Source organism: Streptopelia decaocto (genome assembly GCF_964273445.1).
Source record: "Streptopelia decaocto genome assembly, chromosome: Z".
In the NCBI taxonomy this organism is placed as follows: Eukaryota; Metazoa; Chordata; class Aves; order Columbiformes; family Columbidae; genus Streptopelia; species Streptopelia decaocto.
Window position 1 is genome coordinate 32,049,113 of NC_138657.1, and position 23,939 is coordinate 32,073,051.

Genomic DNA, 23,939 nt, shown 5'->3' on the forward strand with positions numbered 1-23,939 from the left:
TGCTGAGTTTATTTTTCAACTGTTTTGAGGAACTGGGCTACTGAAATTTTCTCCTGACAAAGTCTGGGTGTTCAAGATCATCTATGTAACTTGTGCATCAAGGCATGAGCTCATTAAAGGCAAATAATTGAAGAAAAGAAATTCCTAATCTAAGAGTCATAGAAGAACAATACAGTATGATGCGTACATAAAGTTGTAGTCACCCAGATTCCAGAAAAATTATTTCAGGTGGGAACAGATGCCAAAGAAGTCTATTAGGACCAATGGAGGAGGGTATTTTTATTTCTTTAGTGGAGAATAGAAGAATCGGCTTATTCAAGCTAGTAAAATAAATTCTGATATGTCTGCTACCTGTGAAAACATCAGAAAAGTAAAAAGCAGGGAAAGAGCTATTTAAAAATAAAATTGGCAAAATATTAATAAATTCAGATTAGCAGACCAAAGACCATTCAAAATCATGAAAAGGATGAACTCTGTAACTTTGTTTTTCCATAAGAGCAGTGGATGTTAAAAGACAAACTACAGGATGGAATGTGATAAATCAAAAAATTGAATTATGTGAAGTGGTGGTGGAAGGGTTTTATCCAGGAGCTCTTGGTAAGTCCTATGTGTGTCTTGTGGACCTAGAGGGAAGGTTAATGCTTGACTGCTGCTCAGCTGTCAGGTGTCATATATTAATCCACTGGAGAGCCCAGAGGCAAAAAAGCAGCCGTTACAGAGAATTGCAAGAGATTGCTCCCCAAAGGCAGATCTTGGTGAACTGTATCTCACATATCTGTGTTGTCCTGAGTTTGCTACCAGAATTAAATTAATTTATAAGACTAATGGCTTTTTCCAGTAATTTTCATAATCTTAGCCACAGTAACTGCTATCAATTGACTCTAGATTCTGTAGTGCACTTCTGTCAGGTGAGAGATTATGTATTGAAAGAAAAAATGTGATACATCTTCTACTTACTTGCTTTCTCATACCTGCAAGCTGGGACAAACCATATTATAAACATTGACCTACATGTTAGAAACTGTGAGAGGAGCAAAAGCTTGAAAAGCCATGGTTTCAGAAGGCAGGAAAGTCAGAAGGGGAAGGTGTGCTTGCCTATGCCACTCTGCCCAGAAATCTAGAAAGTCTACTAAAGATTTGTGAATTTTTTTTTCTTTTGGTAAGCAATTCTGCTCCATGTCTCCCAGTTATGGACTGGAGATGCATCATCTGACCAGAGTTAGACAAGAGCATGACTAGGATGCTGTTGACACTAGATGCCTTGTGTATGTTAGTTCTTCAACTGCTAGTGGAACTGAGAGGTAGAAATGCCAGTGGCTGAAGTGTTACCAAATACTTCTGTTGTGGGTTAACACTCATAGGCAGCTAAGCCTCATATAGCTTGCCCAGACCCCCACAGCTACTTGTTCAATCTCACACAGCAGGATAGGGAGAGAATTGGAAGGGCAGAGAAAACTCGTGCATCAGGATGAAGACAGTTTTATAAGTGAAGAAAAACAAGCAAACAAGAGAAAAGACAAACAAGTGATGCAAAAGCAGTCATGCACCACCAGCTGACCAATGCCCAGCCAGTCCCTGAGCAATACCCACTTTGGAAAACTCCTCACATTTCTCCCCTGCCTCCAGCTTTTAATCCTGAATATGACGTTATATGCTATAGTATATTCCTTTGGTCAATTTGGGGCCAATGTCTTGGCCCTGTCCCCTCCCTGTCTCTTGTCCACCCCTAGCTAACTCATTTGGACAGCAGAGTAAGAGAGAAGGCCTTCAAACTGAACAAATGCTTCTCAGCAACGGTGAAAACACTGGTGTGCTATCACCCCTGTTTGGTCACAAATCCAAAACGTAGCACCATACAGACTGCTACAAAGAAAACTAACTCCATTCCAGACAGACTCAGTACAGTAACCCAATGTTAAAAGAAAAGACAAAATATTCCAGTGCTAATGAGTAAGTAGTTCCTTTTTCATTCCAATAGGATTTGCTCTCCTTCACTGAGAGATTAATTGGATGAGGAATTAATTTGTCCTTCTCTGATTCTCTATTTCATTTTAAGGCATTTCCACTTCAGTTATTATTTTGTTGCAATGAAGTGTTAAGTTGATGTTTGTGCTACTTAGCATGTGATGTAATACCTTCTGTTGTCTATATCTTGATATTAAACCTGGTGAGGCTTCATCATAGGTAGGCCAAGCTCTGATTACTTTTATGGGCTTAAAAGTCTGGAAGCAAGTATTTCACACATTAACACCATCAAGTTTCTTCCATTACTCTCTTGCACCAGCCCCAAAGACCCTTGTGGGATAGTAGTGTACTGCCAAAACATTGCCTGTTTTAGTCTTACAGAAAATTTTGCTTCTGATATTTTAACTAAAACACCACTTCACAGTGACTAAGAAAGACAAGCTTACTATCCTAAAAGGATACCTTCTCAATTTCTGTTAGAGCTAAAACTGGGAGGAAGCTGACAGGAAGTTTCTATATTTTTCTCTGTTGCAACCTGCAGAGATTAATATAAGGGAGTTTTTACCATATACAGCTTCTCTGCCACCTGTGAGAAAGATTTGGGTGGTCCAGCCACTATTTGAAAACAATATTGTGTCCAAGGGAGACTCTGCGGTTTATGTAAAATGCTGTGTGATTTGGTGGCTGCTAGTATCGGTCATCAAACTGCATGCCTTTGCCTCTGACAAAATCAGTTTCTAAGGGAGAAAACATGGGGTTTTCAGTTCTCTGTGTTGCTTCTCTGTCCTTTTCTGTGGAAGCACCGTCTGGCCTCTGGTAAGGATTTCCACAGATTGCAAATGGTGACCAGCTCTAAAACAACTTTTGCTTTGAAGAGAGTTTAACTAAGTGTTAGTTCCTTAAGGATAAGCTCAATATTATGACGCTGTTTTGTGCACTTGAGATGTTCTCTAGAGAGATTCTCTGCAGTGTCATTCAAATAACATGAAAGACCAGATTATTTAAAAAAAAAATAATTATGAAGAGGAGAGGGAGAGGGAGAGGGAGAGGGAGAGGGAGAGGGAGAGGGAGAGGGAGAGGGAGAGGGAGAGGGAGAGGGAGAGGGAGAGGGAGAGGGAGAGGGAGAAGAGGAGAGGAGGGAAGGGAAGGGAAGAGAAGAGAAGAGAAGAGAAGAGAAGAGAAGAGAAGAGAAGAGAAGAGAAGAGAAGAGAAGAGAAGAGAAGAGAAGAGAAGAGAAGAGAAGAGAAGAGAATGAATCTCTCATATGTCTTGTCTTGGTTTGCCAATATATAGCCTCTTTTGAGAATCTGTTGACACAAGATGCTGTTCTCTCTCAATTTCCAACTGCTGTATTGCATTTAATTTTCTTGCTGCTGCTTTTCCGTGTGAATGCAGTACTCCGCCACTGGCTAGAGGGGAATATTGCAGGAATATCACTGATTAGAGGGAAATGTTGCAAATTATGGCGAGGTGAGTGGTACAGCTGATACACTTGAGAGAAGGGATGCCACCCATGGGGACCTTTACAGAATTGAGGAGTGGGCCCATGTGAACCTTGGGAAAGTCAACAAGACCAAATGCAAGGTCCTGCACCTGGGCTGGGGCAATCCCCAGTATCAACACGAACTGGACAATGAACAAGTTCAGAGTAGCCTCAGAGGGAAGGACTTGGGGATACTGGTGAATGACAAATTGGATATGAGCTGGCAACATGCACTTACGTCCCATAAAGCCGACGATATTCTTGGTTGTATCAAAAGTAAAGTGGGCAGCGGGTCAAGGAAGTAGTTCTCCCCTTACACTCCATGTTTGTGAGACTCTACCTAGAGTACTGCGTCCACCTCTGGCGTCCCCAGTACAAGAAAGACATGGACATGTCGTAACAGGTCATGAGAAGGGCCACGTAAATGGCCAGAGGGATGGAAAACTTTCCTTTGAAGAAAGGCTGAGAGGGTTTGGGTTGTTCATCCTGGAGAAGAGAATGCTCCAGGGAGACCTTATTGTAGCCTTTCAATATATAAAGCAGACTTAAGAGAAAGATGGGGGAAGACATTTTACTGGGGCCTATAGTGACAGGGGACAATGGTTTTAAACTGAAAGAGGGTAGATTTAGATTGGACAGAAGAATCAAATTTTTTATTATGAGGGTGGTGAGACACTGGAACAGGTTTACTAGATAAGCTGGGGATGTGCCGTCACTGGAAGCATTCCAAGTCAGGTTCGACAGGGCTTTGGATTAGATGATCTTTGAAGGTCCTTTCCAACTGAAACCATCTTGTGATTCTGTGATCATTTATGTAATACAACAGCATGGCTGTCCATAGAATATTTTCATTTTGTTATGGATGTATGTAAAGATCCCTTTGCTATTAATAAAACTATTTGATACATTCAAATAGTGCTATTTGATACATTCAAATTCCATACTTCCTTCCCCTTGCACTATGTCACAGTATATTTGACCTTTTCAATATAATATATTTTACACTTTAATGATGTTTCTAAATCTGTTTTTACTGAAGATTACGTAATGCTATAAATTGAATAAACAGAAAGTACACTGTGAATAAATGTAGCCTAGAATTTATAAGTGCATTAAAATAAAGCCAACAGGGATGATAAATTGCAATAAAGAAAACAAATGCATATGTCCATTATCTTTCATAATTAAAGGTACGCAATGCTGGATATCAATGACAGAATTCTTGATGTAATAAGTTTAGTAGGACCGATTGTTCCTGATGAACAGCTTCTTTAAAAAATACTAAGATGTTTTTCAGTTAGCAGGCAAATTTTCTGAAGTGGCCAAACCAAAAGCCAAGTTCTGTAGTTTCAACTGAGCTCAATAGGTACCTCATCCCTGGGAGAATCAGGATAATTGCAAATCTTTCCTGCCCCCTTTCAAACTCTTGCCAAAACCATTGGTGATGAAGGGAAGTCCATATGAGTGCAGCACAGCACTATTGCCCCCTCAATGTTAGTGAGAACTTCAGAAAATATTTTTAATCTCTTATTCATCATCACATTAAGGAGTTTTTTCTTGCCAAACTGAGTATGCCTTTTATTTTTACTTTCTCTTTTTTTTTCTCCCCTTTTTTCCCCTCTCTCTCTTTTTTTTTTTTTTTTTTTTTTTTTTTTAATGTGCTGATTTTAATTATCTTTCCCTCACAGGCTGTTTAAAAAACCTCAAAGTGCTCAATGTGAGTTTCAATAATTTGAAGTCAGTCCCTCCAGAATTGGGTGATTGTGAGAATCTGGAAAAGCTGGATTTGTCTGGAAATATGGAAATAACAGAGCTCCCATTTGAAGTAAGATAACAAACTATGTTTCTTCCACTTATTTTATTTGGCTTACAAGGTATTTCATCACAATCTTAAAATCTTTTTTTCAACAAATTAAATCACAGTTTTTAGCAATAATATAGTAATACCATTGAAAATGCTTTAGTGGAAGGTAAATGGGACCAAGCTTCTTTGTTTTGGTTCTCAAGTGACTAAATTTTTCTTGTATTTATTCTGATACATGAACGAGGACATCATCTCAAAGAGGATTTGGCCAGTGGTGATAAGGAGAAGGCTGCAAATAACTATTTTCTGTAAAAGTGAAGTGCATCTTGACAGTCAAATTCAAATACTAACCCTCACTTGTTCTGAGTGTCTGTTTTCCCTTAAAAAAATTATGGAGAGTTCTATATATCTGTCTGAAAGGGATATTACATGTGAGGCACGGTATGAATATATAATAAAGACTGAGAAAAGGACTCCCAGGCATGCACCAACATTGTTTCTTTTGTTGGATGTATAACTGCTTTCTGCCACAGCTGCTCTGAGACATGTTCGCGAAGAAATGAAACTGTGGGCTGGTCCCTGGCCACAGTTTCAGATGTCATCTGTATTTCTCAGGTTCTTAATATCCTGCTTCCTGGAAGATGAATTGGGGGCAGCTTCAGGGAGAAGTGTCAGGATTTTCTTTATGGATTCCTACTTTTTCTCTAAACATCTCTTACTGGTTATTTACAAACAATGTTGGAGTGGATTAAACTTATTTGAGATCTGGTTTGGCCATGCTTATATTCTGTTCTGAGGAAATACAAACTGTAATTAAGTTTCACTTCTGAATTTACACTATAAGGTAGTCTACCTGAAAAGAATTGTTAAACAATGATATGAAGAAAACAGAAACAAAGGTGAATATTAGCTTCACATCATAAGTGGACATTGAATAGAAATGCTAACAAGAGCAGAAACAGTGCAGTTCTCCTTTGTCCTTTCTCTCCTCCTCCTTCAGGTAACAGGGGACAAAACAGAAAAAATTCAGCTGGTAAAAAGGAACTGTAATGGAATCAGAAAAGCATATATTGAACAGGCAAAGGAATTAAATATAAGCATGTAGGAAAAGTGAGACTATCCAAATCAGTGGACTAGAAGAATGGACTTAGCCCAAATCATTGGTGTGCTAAAATCAGTGAGTATTTTCCCAGAGAGTAGGCCACTGGGTTCACTCACAACCCATGGAAGAAATTTGGAGCTGTGCAAATGACTTTATATAATACCAAAAACTGGAAGCAACATCATGTGAACATGGTCTAAAAGGTCAAGAAGAAAAATATTGGCAGTGTCTATTGTGTTTCCTTGTTTGTTTGGAGGCCTGTATTTTAAGTTACACTTGCAGTGATCTGAGAGGTAGGCTACACAATCTCTTCTGATTTAGTTCATAAAACTAGTTTCCCAGAATCAACATTTCAAGGGCAGCTTTGGAAGTTGAACATACAATTCACATAGGAACACACAATTAAAGGAACACTGGTAAAACGATTAAAAATGCTGCAAAAATGAGCAAGTACATGCCAGCTCTGTTTTGGTAGGTGAATTGGTTCCTTTTACAACATTAGGAAAAAAGGAGAAAACTAGGCAACTGATACACAAAATAAGGTACAGAGTTGCTAAAAATTTTTCTTGTTTATAATCTTTTAGGAAGTTCAAGTTTTGATTTTAAAATCCTTAAAAGTTTTTTTCTGGGAAGGTTAAAGAAATGCACGAGAGCAGCATCAGTACTCTCCAGTGTTAAACTTACTCAAAAGAAATAAAGGCAAACTTCAGCCCAGCAGAAATTATCAAAGTCTAATTTTACCTGGTTTTCTACATAGAATAATGGCCAGAGAGACACTGATAACATACATGAAAATGGATTCAAAGAGATTGATAACATGTCTGTAGTTCAGTCAAGAATTTTTTGACAGGCCCATAAAGTTTTATGAGATCATCAGAACTCTGAGACTGAATTACATTTTCAGTAATCAGTCTCCCTGTTCCCTTTCTATCCATTTTCTTTATGACAAGTGCAAAAAGTAGTGAAGTCTTGAAGCTTTAGTTTATTTGGTTATTTAGTTTTTCACTTTCTTAGGAAAAGAGTTCAGGTTTTTGTTTGTTTGTTTTGTTGTTATTATTTGTTTGTTTTTAATAGACACAAAATATTACATTATGAGCTAATTTAAGGGGACAAATCTCAGTGAGATTGGTCATATAATGCATGACTGTAGTTGCTACCCAGAAGTGGTAGAGAGTGGCAGTAGATTATTACACAAAACCCTACAGCGTCACCAAATACCTATTTCGAATTGAAGTTCCTAATTTGTGAAGAGACCTACAACATGAGTGTACAAATTTTTTGCTGGCATATCAGTTGTTTCTGTGCCTGAATTTGTCAGTCAGACACATAAGAAATTCACAGACTGTTGTGATGTCTGTTAAGTCTGTTAACTTGTTTTGTAAACAGAGAAACTTCAAGAAAGACAAGATGCGAAGCATCTTCATCTTGTACTACTTTTCAGGTAAACTGCAGTTGTTAAGGAGGTTTCTAGCATGTATGCTGACTATACTTCTTGCCTTTTTAATCTACCAATTTCATTTTTCAATGCAGCTATTTTAAAATGAGGTATACTATGACTGAGATGATCTAGCACAACTGAAATCTTGTGAACCTTAATTCTCTGCTAGTAGATTCAATGTCTGTTAGTGACACATCCATCTTTTTTCAGTGTGTGGAGAAAAAAAAACACCCTAAACCAGTGCATTCTGTGTGACCTAATGCAACTTGTTTTATGGAGTGGCTGTATCAGCCTACAAGGAATATGTATGTCCAGTACCTGGAATTTTATCAGTATTTCTATTTGGGTGTTCTTTGGAGCCATGTCCTGAGTGACATGCCTTGTACCGTAGCATCAGGAGGCAAGAACATTGCTCACTTGTCAGTTCATTTCTTGTAGAAAGCTCTTTCCATGTTTTCAAGGGCCACCTCTGGCACTCTGCAAGTTGTCTCACTGAATCTTAAAATTAGGTAATCTGAAGCTTCATTAAAAAAACTGAAGGTGTATGCTTTCATCTTTTGCTTTCTGAAGGCTTAGGATTTCATACCATTCTGCACCATGCCTAAAGAGGAGCAAGCTGGTTCAATGTCTACATTTCAGGTACTGTTGGATTTTTAGATTTTAAAAAGTTCCATTTAATTTCAATATTAGACTAGCATTAATTGCAAAGTAAGTTCTTTGGCAGAAAATGCTTATGGATCTGCAGTTGAATTAAAATCTGTTACTTTTGTAAGATAAGAATACACTTCTCTGGACAAGCATGAAAGTATAAATTGAAATAAAATGTTAATGTTAGAAAAGGCAACCTACATGGCATTACATTTATGCAGCCAGTTTGTAACAGATAACTTCTGGACCTCAGTGACCAGGTGCAACAGGGGAAGGTGCACTATGAAATTTAGGGCACAATCTTCCCTGAGATGGCTCATAGCTAATAAGACTCCTCTGTGAAGGTCAATTTTTTCATCTAGCTCAGATGCTCAGGAGAGGCATGCCCTGTATGTTACTGAGTCTCTCTACTAGTACAGTGGGATTATACTGGGTATCACACTCTGTAGCTGCAGAGAGAAGTGGATCGATGGATGAACTTGTTTTTAAATTTCTTATAACTTCTGCGGGTGAATTGAAGAATTACTATGATACTAGTATTTTAACTGTTTTAAATTGAGTTCCTATTTCTATTTTCATACATGTTATGTAACTAATGTGTCTTTTTTAGGAATAAAAATGTTATCATATGTAACATGTTTTCTGATATAGGTTTGCAGAAAAACTGACCTCATTTTGAAGGGTGCTTCATTCAGTTATTTACTGAATCCCCAAATTAAAGTTTCCTGTGTATGGCAGAATATCAGCTTTGTGCTGATATTTCAAAGAGACAGCTTTGTTGTGTTGAAGGCCCAATTCTTCTTCCATACTATAACATTCTGCTAATAATGCTACATCAGCCAAGAGTATCCATAGATGTGACCTGAAGGAACTTTAATGAGAAAAGAGGGAAGATGAAGATAATTTTCTTCATCTGTACCATCTGGTGTGGCGTATACTGTCAGTCACAGGAAAGGCAAGTCACTCCACACTACCAGCAGAAAGACACAAATGCTTACAGATAGATGTCCTGACGTGGAAAATAAATTTAAAATTTATTCTGCTTTCTATAGTGTTCAACACCACATCTGAGCAGTTTCAGCAAGTGATATTACATGTTTTCTGTATCATTTGTGAGGTCTGAGTAGTGCACAGTGAAGGAATGGAACAGAGACTTTTACAGCATATGAATACTTTGTCAAAGAAAGAGCATATATATGTATACACTCATTTCCATGTCAATCCTGTATAAACTGATCTTTGAAGTTCAGAGGAATGGCAAGGTTATGCTTTCTGGCTGTTTTAGCACACTGTGTTTTCAACAGATCAAACAAAATCTTGTTTCTTATTTCTGATGCATAGAAGATTTTGGCTGAGTCCCAATATATGGAGGTACAGACTTGGGGAACTTTCGAAATCATAGAATCACAGAGTAGTTCGAGTTGGAAGGGACCTTCAAATGCCATCTAGTCCACCTCCCCTGCAATGAGCTGGGACACCTTCAATCAAGTTGCTCAGTCCCATTCAACCTGGTTTTGAATGTTTCCAGGGATGGGGCATCTACTACTTCTCTGGGTAACCCATTCCAGTGTTCCACCACCATCATTGTGAAAACTTCCTTCCTTATATCTAGTCAGAATCTGCCCTCTTTCAATTTAAAACCATTGTTCCTTGTCCTGTGACTTTATCATAAGTCTGCTTTGTATATTGAAAAGCTGCAGTAAGGTCTCCCTGGAGCCTTCTCTTCTCCAGACTGAACAATCCAAACTCTCTCAGCCTTTCTTCATAAGAGAGGTGTTCCATCCCCTTGATAACTTTTGTGGCCCTCCTCTGGATCTTCTCTAACACATCCACATCTTTCATGTACTGAGGTTGCCACAGCTGGATACAGTACTCCAGGTGGGTTCCTAAAAGACCAGAGTAGAGGGGCAGAAACATCTCCCTTGACTTGCTGGTCACGCTTCCTCTGATGCACCACAAGACACAGTTGGCCTTCTGGGCTGTAAGTGCACATTGCTGGCTCATGTCCAGATTTTCTTCCACCAATACCTCCAGTCCTTCTCCACAGGGCTGCTCTCAATCCCTTCATTCCCCAGCCTGTATTGATACTGGGGTTGCCCTGACCCCTGTGCAGCACTTTGCACTTGGCCTTGTTGAACCTCATGAGGTTCACATGGGCCCACTTCTTGAGCTTGTCCAGGTCCCTCTGGATGGCATCCTGTCCCTTAGGACTGTCAGCTGCACCACTCAGCTTGGTGTCACCCCCAGATTTGATGAGGATGCACTCCATCCCGCTGTCTGTATTGCATATATTGAACAGTACTGTCCCTCATATAATTCCCTGAGGGACACCACATCAGTAATTACCATACAGACATTACGTCGCTGACCAGTGCTCTGGATGTCATAATCTTTCTTATCTACTGAACAGTCCATCCATCGAATTCACATCTCTAATTTAGAGAGAAGAATGTTGTAGGAGACCGTGTCAAATGCCTTATAGAAATCCAGATAGATGACATCTGTAGCCCTTCCTTTGTCCACTGATGTAGTTATCCCATCATAGATTAGGCAGGATTTGCCCTTGGTGAAACCATACTGGCTGTCTCAAATCACCTTCCTGTCCTCCGTATACCTTAGCATAGCTTCAAGGAGAATCCATTCCATGGTCTTCCAAGGAACACAGGTGAGGCTGGCAGGCTGGTAGTTCCCAGGATCCTTCTTTTTACCCTTTTTAAAAATGGGCCCAGTCACCAGGAACTTCACCTGGCTGCTATGACTTCTCAAATATTGTGGAGTGTGGCTTGGCAACTACATCAGCCAATTCCCTCTGGACTCTGAGATGCATCTCATCAGGTCCCATAGACTTATGTGTGTTCAGGTTCCGCAGGTAGTCATGAACATGATCTTCTTTACAGTGGGAGGGACTTTGCTCCCCCAGACCCTGCCTTGAGGTCCATCCACTCAAGAAGTGTGGGAAGAGAGGTTGCCAGTGAAGACCAAGGCAAAAAAGTTGTTGAGTTCCTCAGGTTTCTCCTTGTCCATTGTTACCCATCTGTCAGTCACACATATCCTTGGGGGCATACACCTCCTTTGACTTTCTTTTTCTGGCTGACACACCTATAAAAGTCTTTCTTATTAGTCTTTGTATTCCTTGCCAAGTTCAGGTCCAGTTGTGCCTTGGCCTTCCTGACCCCATTTCTGCACAACCAGGCAGTGTCTCTGTGCTCTTCCCAGGATACCTGTCTGTGTCTCCACTGCCTGTGCATTTCATTTTCATCTATTAGTTTGACCTGCAGGTCCCAACTCATCTATGCTGGTCTCTTGCCTTCTTTTCCTGATTTCTTACATCTGTGCTGTATGGAAAGTATCCTTAAAGATATGGCAGCTATATTCTGCTTGCTTGTCCCTGAGGGCAGTTTTCCAGGAGGTCTTACTATCTCTTTCAAGAGCTGGAAGTTGGCTCTCCCAAAGTTCAGGGTCCTGACTTTACTCTTTGCCTGACCCATAACCTTCAGGATTGTGAGCTCCAGCAATGCATGATCATTGGAGCTCCAATCTCAACATCACCAGTTAGCACACTTGTGCTGGTGACCAGCAGGTCCAATAATGCATCTGCCCTGGTAAGGCTGTCTAGAATTACGGGAGTTAGAGCTCGTGTCATTTCTCTGCTTTGTTTATCTGAAAAATAGAATTATGATTAGTTGTCTCTTTCATCTTTCAACAATGCTAATATAGACTCATAGAATCATTTTGGTTGGAATAGACCCTCAAGATCATAGAGTCCAACCCTTAACCCAACTTTGGTACTAAACCATGTCCCTAAGAATCTCCTCTATGCAACTTTTAAACACCTCCAGGAGTGGTGAATTAATCACTTCCCTGGGCAGCCTGTTCCAATGACTTAGACAAACCTTTCAATGAATAGATTTTTCATAATATCCAATCTAAACCTCCCCTGGTGCATCTTGAGGCCATCTCCTCTCATCCTATCACTTGCTTGCCCTCTATGCTACAACCTCCTGTCAGGTAGCTGTAGAGAGTGATAAGGTCTCCCCTCAGCCTCCTTTCTCCAGGCTAAACACCCTCAGTTGCCTCAGCCGCTCCTCATTAGACTTGTGTTCCAGACCCTTCGCCAGCTTCATTGCCCTTCTCTGAACTTGCTCCAGCAGCCTTCTTGTAGTGCGGGGCCCAAAACTGAACACAGGATTCAAGGTGGGGCCTCATCACTGCCAAGTACAGGGAACGACCACTTCTCTAGTCCTACTGGCCACACTGTTCCTGATACCAGCCAGGATGCCGTTGGCCTTTTTGGCCACCTGGGCACAATGCTGGCTCATATTCAGCCAGCTGTAAATCAATACCCTCAGATCGCTTTCCACCAGGCAACTTTCCAGCCACTCTTCCCTGAGCCTGCAGCGCTGCCTGGGGTTGTTGTGACCCAAATGCAGGACCAGGCACTTGGCCTTGTTGAACCTCATACAACTGGCCTCAGCCCATCTATCCAGTCTGTCCAGATGTCTCTGTATGGCCTTCCTACCCTCCACCAGATCAACACTCCCACCCAACTTGGTGTCGTCTGCAAACTTACTGAGGGTGCACTCAATGCCCTCATCCAGATTATTGATAAAGAGATTAAACAGAACTGGCCCCAATACCGAGCTCTGGAGAACACCACTTGTGACGCATTGCCAAGTGGATTTGATTCCATTCATGTGGCCCTAAAAAAACCAGCCCTGCTGTGATTAGAGTTTTACTAAGCACTAACATTAGTTTCCTAAGGTTTTCAAACACAGCGGTATCCAGAACAGACATAAATAAATTATACATTAATACAGTTTCAAAAGACATTTTAAAACTGAGGTTTAACAGCTGGAAAGTTTTCAATATCTTTTGATCTGGTTCTGTTTCACTGACCGGTCCTATTCAGCAAAGGAAAATATTTAGCAGGAAGAGCAGAGACAACGCTCTATGCAAGTGCAATGAGAATTCGTATAAATTTCCCCTGAGAATTTCCATGTAACTTGTCTTTATGACCTGTTACTCACACATCTAAAAGCCATACCCTGGTTATGCGGGAAGGACACCTGCAGTCTCAATTGAACTGTTAAATGACAGGTTACTCTACTGGCATGTTTTTCTTCAAAGCTGCAGACTTCCCAACCTGCTTGTTTCCAATGTCTTGTTGTTGTTGTTGTTGTTTGTTTGTTGTTGTTGTTTTTATGTATGTGAAACAATTTTGAAATGACGCAATCAGAGGGATGTACAGGACATTAACTTTCCAGGGATTTCACTATCATTAGGCACCAGAAGAACTTACCCTTACTCTTTCTTCTCTCATTAAGCACTATCATAAAGGACCTGTAAAATCTTCACATTTGTAGAATTTCTAGAAAGTTACAAAGGACTTACATATATGATTTGTTAAAAACTGAATTTTATTTGTGTGGGCTTTTCAAGTCCACAAAGCAGAGAGGAATGGTGTAATAAGCCTGGTACTGTGAAGCCAATAGCATTAAGCCAACCTCTGGCAAAATTCTTGATTTAAATCATTGGCAAAAGTCCAGTTGACCTGAATCAGACCAGCATTTCTATGCATACATTTCTTAGTCTCAGAAATATTCCTCCAATTGCTTGGCTTGGTGCATTTCTGTTAGACAGGATTTCATCTTGCCCTCTTTGCTCAGTGCTTGTATTCTCCTTCAGTTTGCTTAATGCTCAGGGTGAGTTGTTTTTCTATACAGCAGGCCAAAGTGCTGTCAATCCATGCAAAGCAACAGCTGCTTCATAGAACTGGCATAAGTTGTAACATCAAACATTAGCAGGAAGGGTGTGAAACCCAAAAGAGCAGGTGCAAAGGTGTTAGGTGTCAGAGGAGACTCACAGAGGCCTGACTGCTGCAGGAACTCACATGAATGTTTTAATAGACAAGGGGCTAAAGAAGGGCATGGGTCTATGTTAGGAAACAGGATTATGCAGTTAGGCACAGTGAAGTGTGTCAGTTGATCCTGTTCTTGACACTGTGCTTCCAAAGTCTGCTAATTAATACAGCATCACTTCAATAATTCTTCACTATCAGAGTAAGTCAGCAGCTAATAATAACAGCCCACTTTATTGGTGAAACAGCCTAATCCCACCTCAGGGCTGTGGAGCCAGTGACCTTTCCTTTACTTTTCACATGAGTTCAATAAAAGTAACATCACCTTTCACAGTCAGATTTTTTTTTTTTGGTAGTAGGGAATGACAGAGAAGCAGTTTCATAGCAAAGACTTAACAATGAGCAAAGGGGCATAATGTGAACATGATAAAACAGCTTTGTTGTTACAAAAAGCATGAATCTAATTGTAAAATAATTCAATGATATGAAAAAGTATCTGGTACTGTTCCAGCTCTGCTTTCTCTGAAAATAGTTCAAAATCTCAAAGTCTAATGGCAAAATAAGCTTCAATATCCTGATTATATATCTCCCATTCATCAGCAAGATAATCTGGAGCAGATTTTATGTAACTACTGAACAGAAGCAGAGAGGAGAACAAATACAGGGCACTACCATATTTGCATATTTTAACTTAAATAAAAATGTCTCTGGTGCCCACATGCATGGATCAATGAGGGTCAGAAGGAGTTGTAGGTGAAGGGAAAGAAAAGCAAGTTATTTGTTATTCATAGAATCATAGAACCATTTTGGTTGGAAGACGCCTTCAGGATCATTGAGTCCAACCATAACCTAACTCTAGCACTAAACCATGTCCCTAAGAACCTCGTCTAAACACCTTTTAAACCCCTCCAGGGATGGTGACTCCACCACTTCCCTGGGCAGCCTGTTCCAATGCCTGACAACCTTTTTTGTGAAAAATATTTTCCTACTATCCAATCTAAACCTCCTCTGGCACAACTTGAGGCCATTTCCTTTTGTCCTGTCACTTGCTACTTGGGAGAAGAGACCAACACCCTCCATGCTACAACCTCCTTTCAGGTAGTTGCAGACAGTGATAAGGTCTCCCCTCAGCCTCCTTTTCTCCAGGCTAAACGGCCCCAGCTCCCTCAGCTGCTCCTCATCAGATTTGTGCTCCAGGCTCCTGCACTCTGTCTAGTACCTCAATGTCCTTCTTGTAATAAGGGGCCCAAAACTGAACACAGGATACAAGGTGCGGACTCACCAGTGCTGAGTACAGTGGCACGATCACTTCTTTAGTCCTGCTGGCCACAGTGTTGCTGATACAAGCCAGGATACTGTTGACCTTTTTGGCCACCTGGGCACAATGCTGGCTCATATTCAGCCAGCTGTCAATCAACACCCCCAGATCCCTCTCTTTCATAAAGTGCAACTAATGACAGGTATTATTTATTCTGCAAGAATAATAAAATTGGAGAATCTAACTGATGTTAATTAATGTAATTTATTACTGAAACAAATCCTATCAGTTGTTAACTAATTATAAGCAGCTACCTCATTGGTCAACTCTTCACAGCTGTAAACAACATTTGGTAAGGCTGACTGCAATTTTTATTCATCATCATTGATCAGAGGGAAAGGCATAAAGACAAGAGTCATTCCTATTAGTTGAAAGCAGATATTATCCAGTTTTTTCGTCTTATATAGAGCTCAGTCAGGTAAGATCTCTGCTCTGCTAGTGCTGGGCAAAGAACTGTAGAATTATATCCAGTGTGAAGTGGAAGAGATGCTGAAGACGCAAGAGAATTAGTAGAGTATATGGCCCAGTGGTTCCTGCTTTTCTCATTGAGAACATGCTGGCTCACAAGCCTGGGTCTCTGTCATGCTTCTGAACTGCAGCACAAAGCACGAGTTTCAGCTAACAAATTAACATCTGGAAAACTCAGAATGAATACCAAAGAGACACCTCTTCACCTGCTGTTTAGATTATCCGTCTGATTCACTGTCATAGCTTGTCATAAAACTGGTTACTACTGCTTGAGTTTAGAAGGGGTTGGGTAATCTTACTTACAATAAAAACAACAAGTTACAAAGGTTATGGTAAGGTTTAAGTAACTTCATGCTTTATGGTGTAAATGCAGCTTTGCAGGAATAAAATTTCTCAGACCTCCTTTATCTTTTTCTTTGAAAAATTGATTCTGGTAACTTTTTTCTTCCTATTTATTTTTAAGTGATGTATGTTTTGTTTGTTTCCCCATCACCTGCATTACTCTAGCAACACTGGCCAGTTGCTTTCTGGACTAATCTAAGATGATACTGTTAATCCCAGTCTGCCAAACTCCTTGACCACAACCTTGAGATTACACATATCAGTTTACCTGGGTGGTATGGATGCTGGGTATATATGGTCAATGCTTGCCTGTATGTAGTTTTTGTGTGAAGAATGTGTATGATTATGTGACAGATTTTCCCCTGGCTTTGTCTGGTTAATGATGCACAATTATTTGGTTATATGAGTGAGGAGAGTACGCACCACTAAACTGTCTATGACACCCAGGCTTCAATCCTGTCAGGTGGCATATGCTGGTTGCCAAACTGTCCTGAGGATGTTATTCTGTCTGACCTTGAAATACAGAGCTGAGCAGTTAAAAGTTATGTCAGACCTGTGTGATCACGGTGGCAGAGGGGCTGCAATTAATCAGAAGATATGTATGTCAGGATCCCATGTGGGCATCACAATGTCATGATCTGTTCTTCTTTTTTTTTTTTTTTCTGCCTTTGTCACCGGTGGTTTTATTTTCTTTTGTTTTGTTTTGGTTGTTTTATTTTTGTTTGTTTTATTTTTGTTTGTTTGTTTTTTTGTGTGTCCGTGGTTTTGTTTAGTTGATTGGCTTTTGTTTGTTTTTTGTTATTTTGGTTTCTCTTTGAATACACTCCATGCAGGACAGGGAGATAGTTAAGAAGAGGCCAGGCTACCCCAAACTTCTTTTAGTATGGTTGAAATATTTTTCGTTCTCAGAAGCTGGCTCCAAGTCTTCAGGTTACTAATATAAAATGTTCTTTGAAATATTGGTTAAAGGCAATAAAAATGTTGACTAGACTCAAAGACCGAACATAATGCTTCAGAACTGTAGGATGCTAGAATTTTTTTTTTTTAAAAAAGGGAAGAAATTAGAGATTGTAAAAAATATACAGCATCCTAAATCACCACTAGTTCCACTACCATAATCAAATTAATTCTTGATACGTGCCTGAGACGTTTCATAGTACACACCTGGAGAGATCCTTAGTATGTCAAGACTAGAAATCAGGAAACTTGTGTCCTACTTCCTGTGACATATTTTTTGACCTTGATAACGGACTTCTTGCCACTGTGTTTCTGTTTGCTTTCTTCCATTTGCTTGTCGTGGCTATTAATGATATCAAAACTGCACAGTAGAGATCTCTCAATATATGATTGTACAGCATCACAGAGCTTTATTTTCGGTACTACATGCTTTAGAAATAATGATCCTAGCATTATAATACACTTTTAGCAGTTTCCACCATTGAAATCTCAATTAGCAAAGCTAAATATAGAATGTTCAGAATTATTCTACTAGAATGTCAGTGAGGTGTTTGTACCATATTCTGAGGTTGAAAACATCTGAACTCTTCTTGTTTGAAGTGTAACATATAAATAGAGGTTTTCATAATTTGTGTAAATGTCAGCTTCCTCTGAATTCTGCAAAGTTCTTAAACTGAAAAATATGTTGTTGTTGCAAAACCTATAGCCTAATTGCATAAAGGTTTCATTTTATTGGGAAGTGAAATGTTTTTTAGTTATGTCCCTTTTGTATCATGAAGGAAGAATGCAATGTGAATTTACCATTTCTTGCTCAATTGTCCTAATCTTTACAGTGTTTCCTAATCTTGATTTAGGTCTTTCAGAACTACCGCAAAACAATTTTTTTTTTTAAGTTTTTCCATGCAGTTAATGACTGTTGCTCGTCTCTGAATCTCATCTACTGTTGTATTTTTTCCTTGAGAAAAACTGACAAGAAGTATGCTGTTTTCTATGTAGTTTTATAATTACTTTCTTTAATGGTAAGGAATTTTGAGGTTAATTATTGCATATCACATTATACGTATTTCCAACTATTTGCTTTTTTTGACCACTACTGCATATTGAACACAATACTTTTACTGAGTTATAGTTACTTTTTTTCATCTTTCCATCTTTTCCCAGGTTTCAGTCAGATTAAGAAATGTGTGTAGTTCACTGTTCTTGTATTACCTTGTGCTTCTCCATATTAGATTTTACTTGCAGTTGTGAAATTCTCGACAGTTTTAGATGCATGCTGTTAATAATAAATGTAACTCCTAAGTATTTGTTCAGTAGTCATAGCTTTCTTTGTTATATTCATATTTTTATATGCTCAAAGCATTACATAGGTATTTGTGAAATGTCAGTTTCACAGAAAATATTATCTGGCATTGCACATGATATACACAAATATACAGAAGTTTTTTGTTGTTTACCATTAAAAAATTACTAAGGGAACATATGTCTCTGGCAGTAATGTGTAGCTGAGCAAAGATAAGTTGCTTGGAGACAATCTGAAGGGGACTGAGTAATAAAATACTTCTTTGGAAGTTACTTGTTTTGATATAGGACATAGAAGAAAAAGTGTAAAATGTATCTGATCTTACATTGTTTCAGCACCATGAAACCTGATTCTACACAATTTATCTTCTGAGTAAACTACACTGGGACAGGCCACATGACTGGTTTTATTAGATACCATTTCTTTGTTGTTTACGAGACACAGGACAAAATTAGTAATCCACACAGGGAGCATTATGGACCAAGCCTTTAGTTGTATTTGTGCCTACCTCTCCCTGAGGTACTCTTGAGTTGATGGAAGAGCTCCTAATGTAATTTAGACCTAGAAGCTTGCCTGAAATATAGGAACCTCTTGGCTACACTGAGTCACTGGGTACCTGGTTAGCCACTTCCATGCAGGATTTTTTTAAAAAATAAAGATGATTTCAACAAGTGCTTCATTAGTGTATAAGGGAAAAACCAAACACACCCCAATAAACATACAAACAAAACCCCCAAACCAACCAATGAAAAACTTAGAAGAATTTCCAGTAAAAATCAGATGAGGTTTGCAGGCTTGCTATGTTCTCATCTGTGGGGCAGTACCAAAGATCATGTGCTGGATGGTACTATTGGAAGGCTGTAATGTGTCCAGTGCCTGCTCCAGGTCTCTGTAAATTTGTAGAATCATAAAATAGCAGGTTTGAAGGGACTACATGGGCTCTTCCATCTCAAGTGTCCACTTGCCCACTCAGTTTGGTGTCATCGGCAAACTTCATCAGAGTACACTTGATCCCATTGTCCAGATCACTTATGCAGATGCTGGACAGTGTTGGACCCAGTATTGATCTCTGGGGGACCCCACTCATGACAGGTAGTCAGTTTGAAAAGGAGTCATTTTCCAACACCCTCTGTGTGTGGCCTGTCAACCAGTTTCCCACCCACCACACAGACGCCTTGTCTAGACCATAACACAGCAGTTTCCCTAGGAGGAGGCCATGGGAAACCCTACAGAAAGCCTTGGAGAAATCCAGGTAAACAATGTCCACCCCTCACTCCATGTCAAGCGAACGTGTTACTTTGTCATAGAAGGGGATCAGTTTCGTCAAGCATGACTTGCTCCTGGTGAATCCATGCTGGCTATTCCCAGTCATATGCTTAAACTGACTTGTGATTGCCCCCAGGAGGATTCATTCCATAACTTTCCCAGGGGCTGAAGTAAGATTGATGGGCCTGTAATTTCCTGGATCCTCCTTTAAGCCCTTCTTGTAGATGGGGGTGACATTAACCTTCTTCCAGTCCTCCAGGACATATGCCAGTCTCCACGACTTCTCAAAGATTATGTGGAGTAGCCTGGCAACTGTGTCAACCAGCTCTCTTATACCCTCTTGGGTGGATACTATCAGGACCCATCGATTTGAAGGGGCTGAGCTCCTGTAATATTTTCCTTATAAACTCTTATTTTTGACATCTCTGACCAATTTCAACTTGAGCTGAGCTGTTGCTTTTCTAACTGCATCTCTGCACACTCTAGCAATGCCCTCATAGTTCTCAACAGTTATTTGTCCATATTTCTGTCTTTGGTATGCTTCTCTTTTGGTTTTGAGCAGACTCAGAAGCTCACAGTTAAGCCAAGAGGGTCTCTTGCTCCATGTACTTCCATTACCTTTAAAGGAGATGGACTGATTTTGTGCTTCCAGGTGAGCATTCTTGAAAAACTCCCAGCACTCACTAACTGCTTTATCCTCCATGGAATCTTCCCATGGAACCCCTCCCAACTGAGCTCTGTGTGAGCTGAAGTTTGCTCTTCTAAAATCTAAAACATCTGTCTTAGTACTAACCTTCAGAGTGCTCAGCAGGATCCCAGACTCCACAATATTGTGATCACTGTAGCCAAGGTCATCACTAACAGAGATATTACAAAGCAGGTTTTCTTGGTTTGTGAGTAGCAAGTCCAGCCCTGCCTCATTCCTGGTTGGAGTATCTAATATTTGCATGAGGAAGCAATAGTCTATGCATTCTCATAACTTGATGGATGACATGTGAGCTGCTATTGTTCTTCTGGCAAATGTCTGGGTAGTTGAATTCTCCTATGAGAAGCAGGTTCTATTGACACAAAGTTTGCTTAAGTGACCCAAATATCACTTCGTCAGCCTTACTGTGTTGGTTTGGACCTCAGTAGAAGATGTCTACTGGTAAGATTCCCCTTCGAGATGTCCCCTTGGATCTAGACCCAGAGGCAATCTATAGGGCTTCCACAATCATCGTAGTGGGCTTCTGTACTTTCCAGGTTCTCTTTGACATAAAGCACAAGTCCTCCTCCTCTTCTTCCCTGCCTGTCCTTATGAAACAGCTTATAACCATCCATTGCAATCCTCCGGTAATGTGATTTGTTCCATCGTGTTTCAGTTATTCCTATAATATCATAACCTTCTGACTGTGCACGAAGCTCCAGTTCCTCCTGTTTGTTCCCCAGGCTGTGTGCATTGGTATACATACAGTTCAAGTGGTTGGTCTTCTGGTTTTCTTCTTGGGAGGCAGCTAAGGAACATTTGTCACTGTTCTGGTTGGCCTGGCTTATTTCTCAGTTGGTTGTAATGTCATGAGCACTACCACTTTGATCTTTGCCCTGAGTCCTTCAGTTTAAAGCCCACCTTACAAAGGTGGCCATCGTGCTGCCAAAGATTCTCATGCCTTTTCTAGACAGGTGAATCCCACCCCTCCCTAACAGGCTATAATCATTGTGGAGTATCTGATTGCCATAAAAGTTAAAACTCTCTTGATGGCACCAGCCACAAAGCTGGAAGTTGATTTTCATTATATGTCTATTTCTGGTTGCACTCCTTCCTCTAACAGGTAAAATGAAAGAAAAGGTAACTTAGGCACCAATACTTTTTGCTTTCACCCCAAGGCCTTGTGGTCTTCCTTGATTCTGTCCACGTTCTGGCTTGTGATATAATTCATGCCCACATGAAAGAGTAGCAATGGATAATAGCCTGTGCACCTGACAAGTTGTGGCATCCTCTTGGCAATGTAGAATCATAGAATAATTTTGGTTGGAAGAGACCCTCAAGATCATTGAGTCCAACTGTTAGCCTAACACTGGCATTACACCATGTCCCTAAGAACCTAATTTGCACATTTTTTAAACACCCCCAGGGATGGTGATTCAACTGCTTCCCTGGGAAGCCTGTTCCAATGCCTGACAACCGTTTTCATGAAGAAATTTTTTGTAATATCCAATCTAAACCTCCCCTGGCTCAACTTGAGGCCGTTTCCTCTTGTCCTATCACTTGCTACTTGAGAGATGAACACCGTCCATGCTACAACCTCCTTTCAGGCAGTTGTAGAGAGTGATAGGTTCTCCCCTCAGTCTCCTTTCTTCTAGGCCTAACAGCCTCAGTTCCTTCAGCTGCTCCTCATAAGGTTTGTACTTCAGACCCTTCACCATCTTGGACCTTAGCTCCCAGAAGACAGCAAACCTCTCGTGACTCTGTGTCAGGCTGGCAGATGGGCCCCTCAGTCTTCCTTAATAGAGAGTCACTCAACATGAGCACTCGTCATTTCTTTTTTTTGGTATCCACTGTGCACTGCTGTGATAATTTCTTGTTGCACACCTTCCTCATGGGTGTCTATATTTGTTAAAGCTTCATATCTGCTTGTTTTGTTGCAATGCTAGAAAGTGGCGACCAAAGCAAAGTCCCACTGTTGTGGGTCACCAGGGTTCAAGGTGCCTTGTTCTCTGCAGTGTTTGCAACTGGCATATGGTTCTGAAACCAATTATCTATCTTGGCCTTGGTGCTTCTAGTACTGCGCAGCCCATTAGATGTTCCCTGCAACTCGGCCACCTGATGTTGCACATCACCAGACTGTGCACATCTTTTCAAGTACTTACATTTTAGCATGAGAAGGGTCTAGACACTAACTACAACCTACCAGTTGTAGTGATGTCTCCTTCCTTATGTCATCTGGGTGAAAGTATCAGACCTCCCATGGGGCTTTTCCAGTAGAAACACTGATTTTAACTCTGAGGTGAGTGCCCACAATAATGGCACCATGTGAGGTTCTCTTGAGCTGGTAGGGTGACTACACCCTCCCTGTGCCCCCACCCGTGAGACCTGCTGTGCCATGCTCTGGCTGATGTGCCATGCCCTGTTTGCCCGCCCCTGGTCCCTGAGCTCCTGGCTGCTCTTCACAGGTGTGGGGGTGGTCACCATTGCTCTGGCAACACCCAGGTCTTGACAGTGTCTCCCGTGAGGGAGCTGCCGGCTCATGGCAGGTCTCTCCACTGCCCTGGCATTTCCCTGCCTCAGGAAAACCCTCAGTGCACCAAGATGTGCTGCTCTGCTGCAGACAAGGTCAGCTTCGGAGCTCCCTTCAGCAACTGACAGTTCCACAGCATGGGGAATTCTTGTCGTAAAATGAGTCTCGAAAGCCCGGCATCATTACAGGCTTTCATAGTAAGTATATGACTAAGTATTCAGTTATATTTTTATTAGCAGACACTTAACAAGAACAATCATAATTTAATACCTTAAATTACTTGGACACACTCAAGTGACTTGGACACACTCAAGTGACTTGGACACAGCCTGAATGGAGTAATGCAAAATAGCAACGAATCACTAAAACCCACAAGTCATAGCCTCATGCTTTTAACTGCATCAAGTTCTTAGAAAGTAGCAAAATGCCTATTTGTGCAAATAATCCACCTGTATGTATAATGTATATGCCATTCTTCAGCTTTCTCGTCCAGATCATGAAAAGATCTCTCCCACATCTGAATCTTATACTAAAATTAGCTATATTTCTAATTTTTACATGTTTCTATTAGAGTGAGACATAAAGCATCCTAGAAACTTTGTTACAGTATAGAAAGGAACGAATCTTTTGGGAAGGGATGAACTCAGAATTTTTCCTGTTAGGTTTGTCACCACCTCAAAGAAATTATGTAAAAAGGCCCTGCATCTATCTATCAGCACTAAGAGAAAGGAGAGAAGAGGAGGGAAAGTTTACTATAAACCTAGCAAGCCACAAAG

The 23,939-nt window shown here is 40.4% G+C and overlaps 1 protein-coding gene across 3 annotated transcripts in view; it reads left to right on the forward strand.

Annotated features, from left to right (window-relative positions):
• The window catches only part of LRRC2 (leucine rich repeat containing 2), a 71,174-nt gene that overhangs the window by 34,400 nt on the left and 12,835 nt on the right, over positions 1 to 23,939 (forward strand). For 2 of the 3 annotated variants that reach the window (XM_082075882.1, XM_082075881.1), the window contains one exon: positions 5,137 to 5,273. The exons of the other annotated variant lie outside the window; for it this stretch is intronic. In XM_082075882.1, the coding sequence (XP_081932008.1) occupies positions 5,137 to 5,273 (137 nt within the window). The remainder of the gene's footprint in view (positions 1 to 5,136; positions 5,274 to 23,939) is intronic. 3 annotated transcript variants of the gene reach the window in all.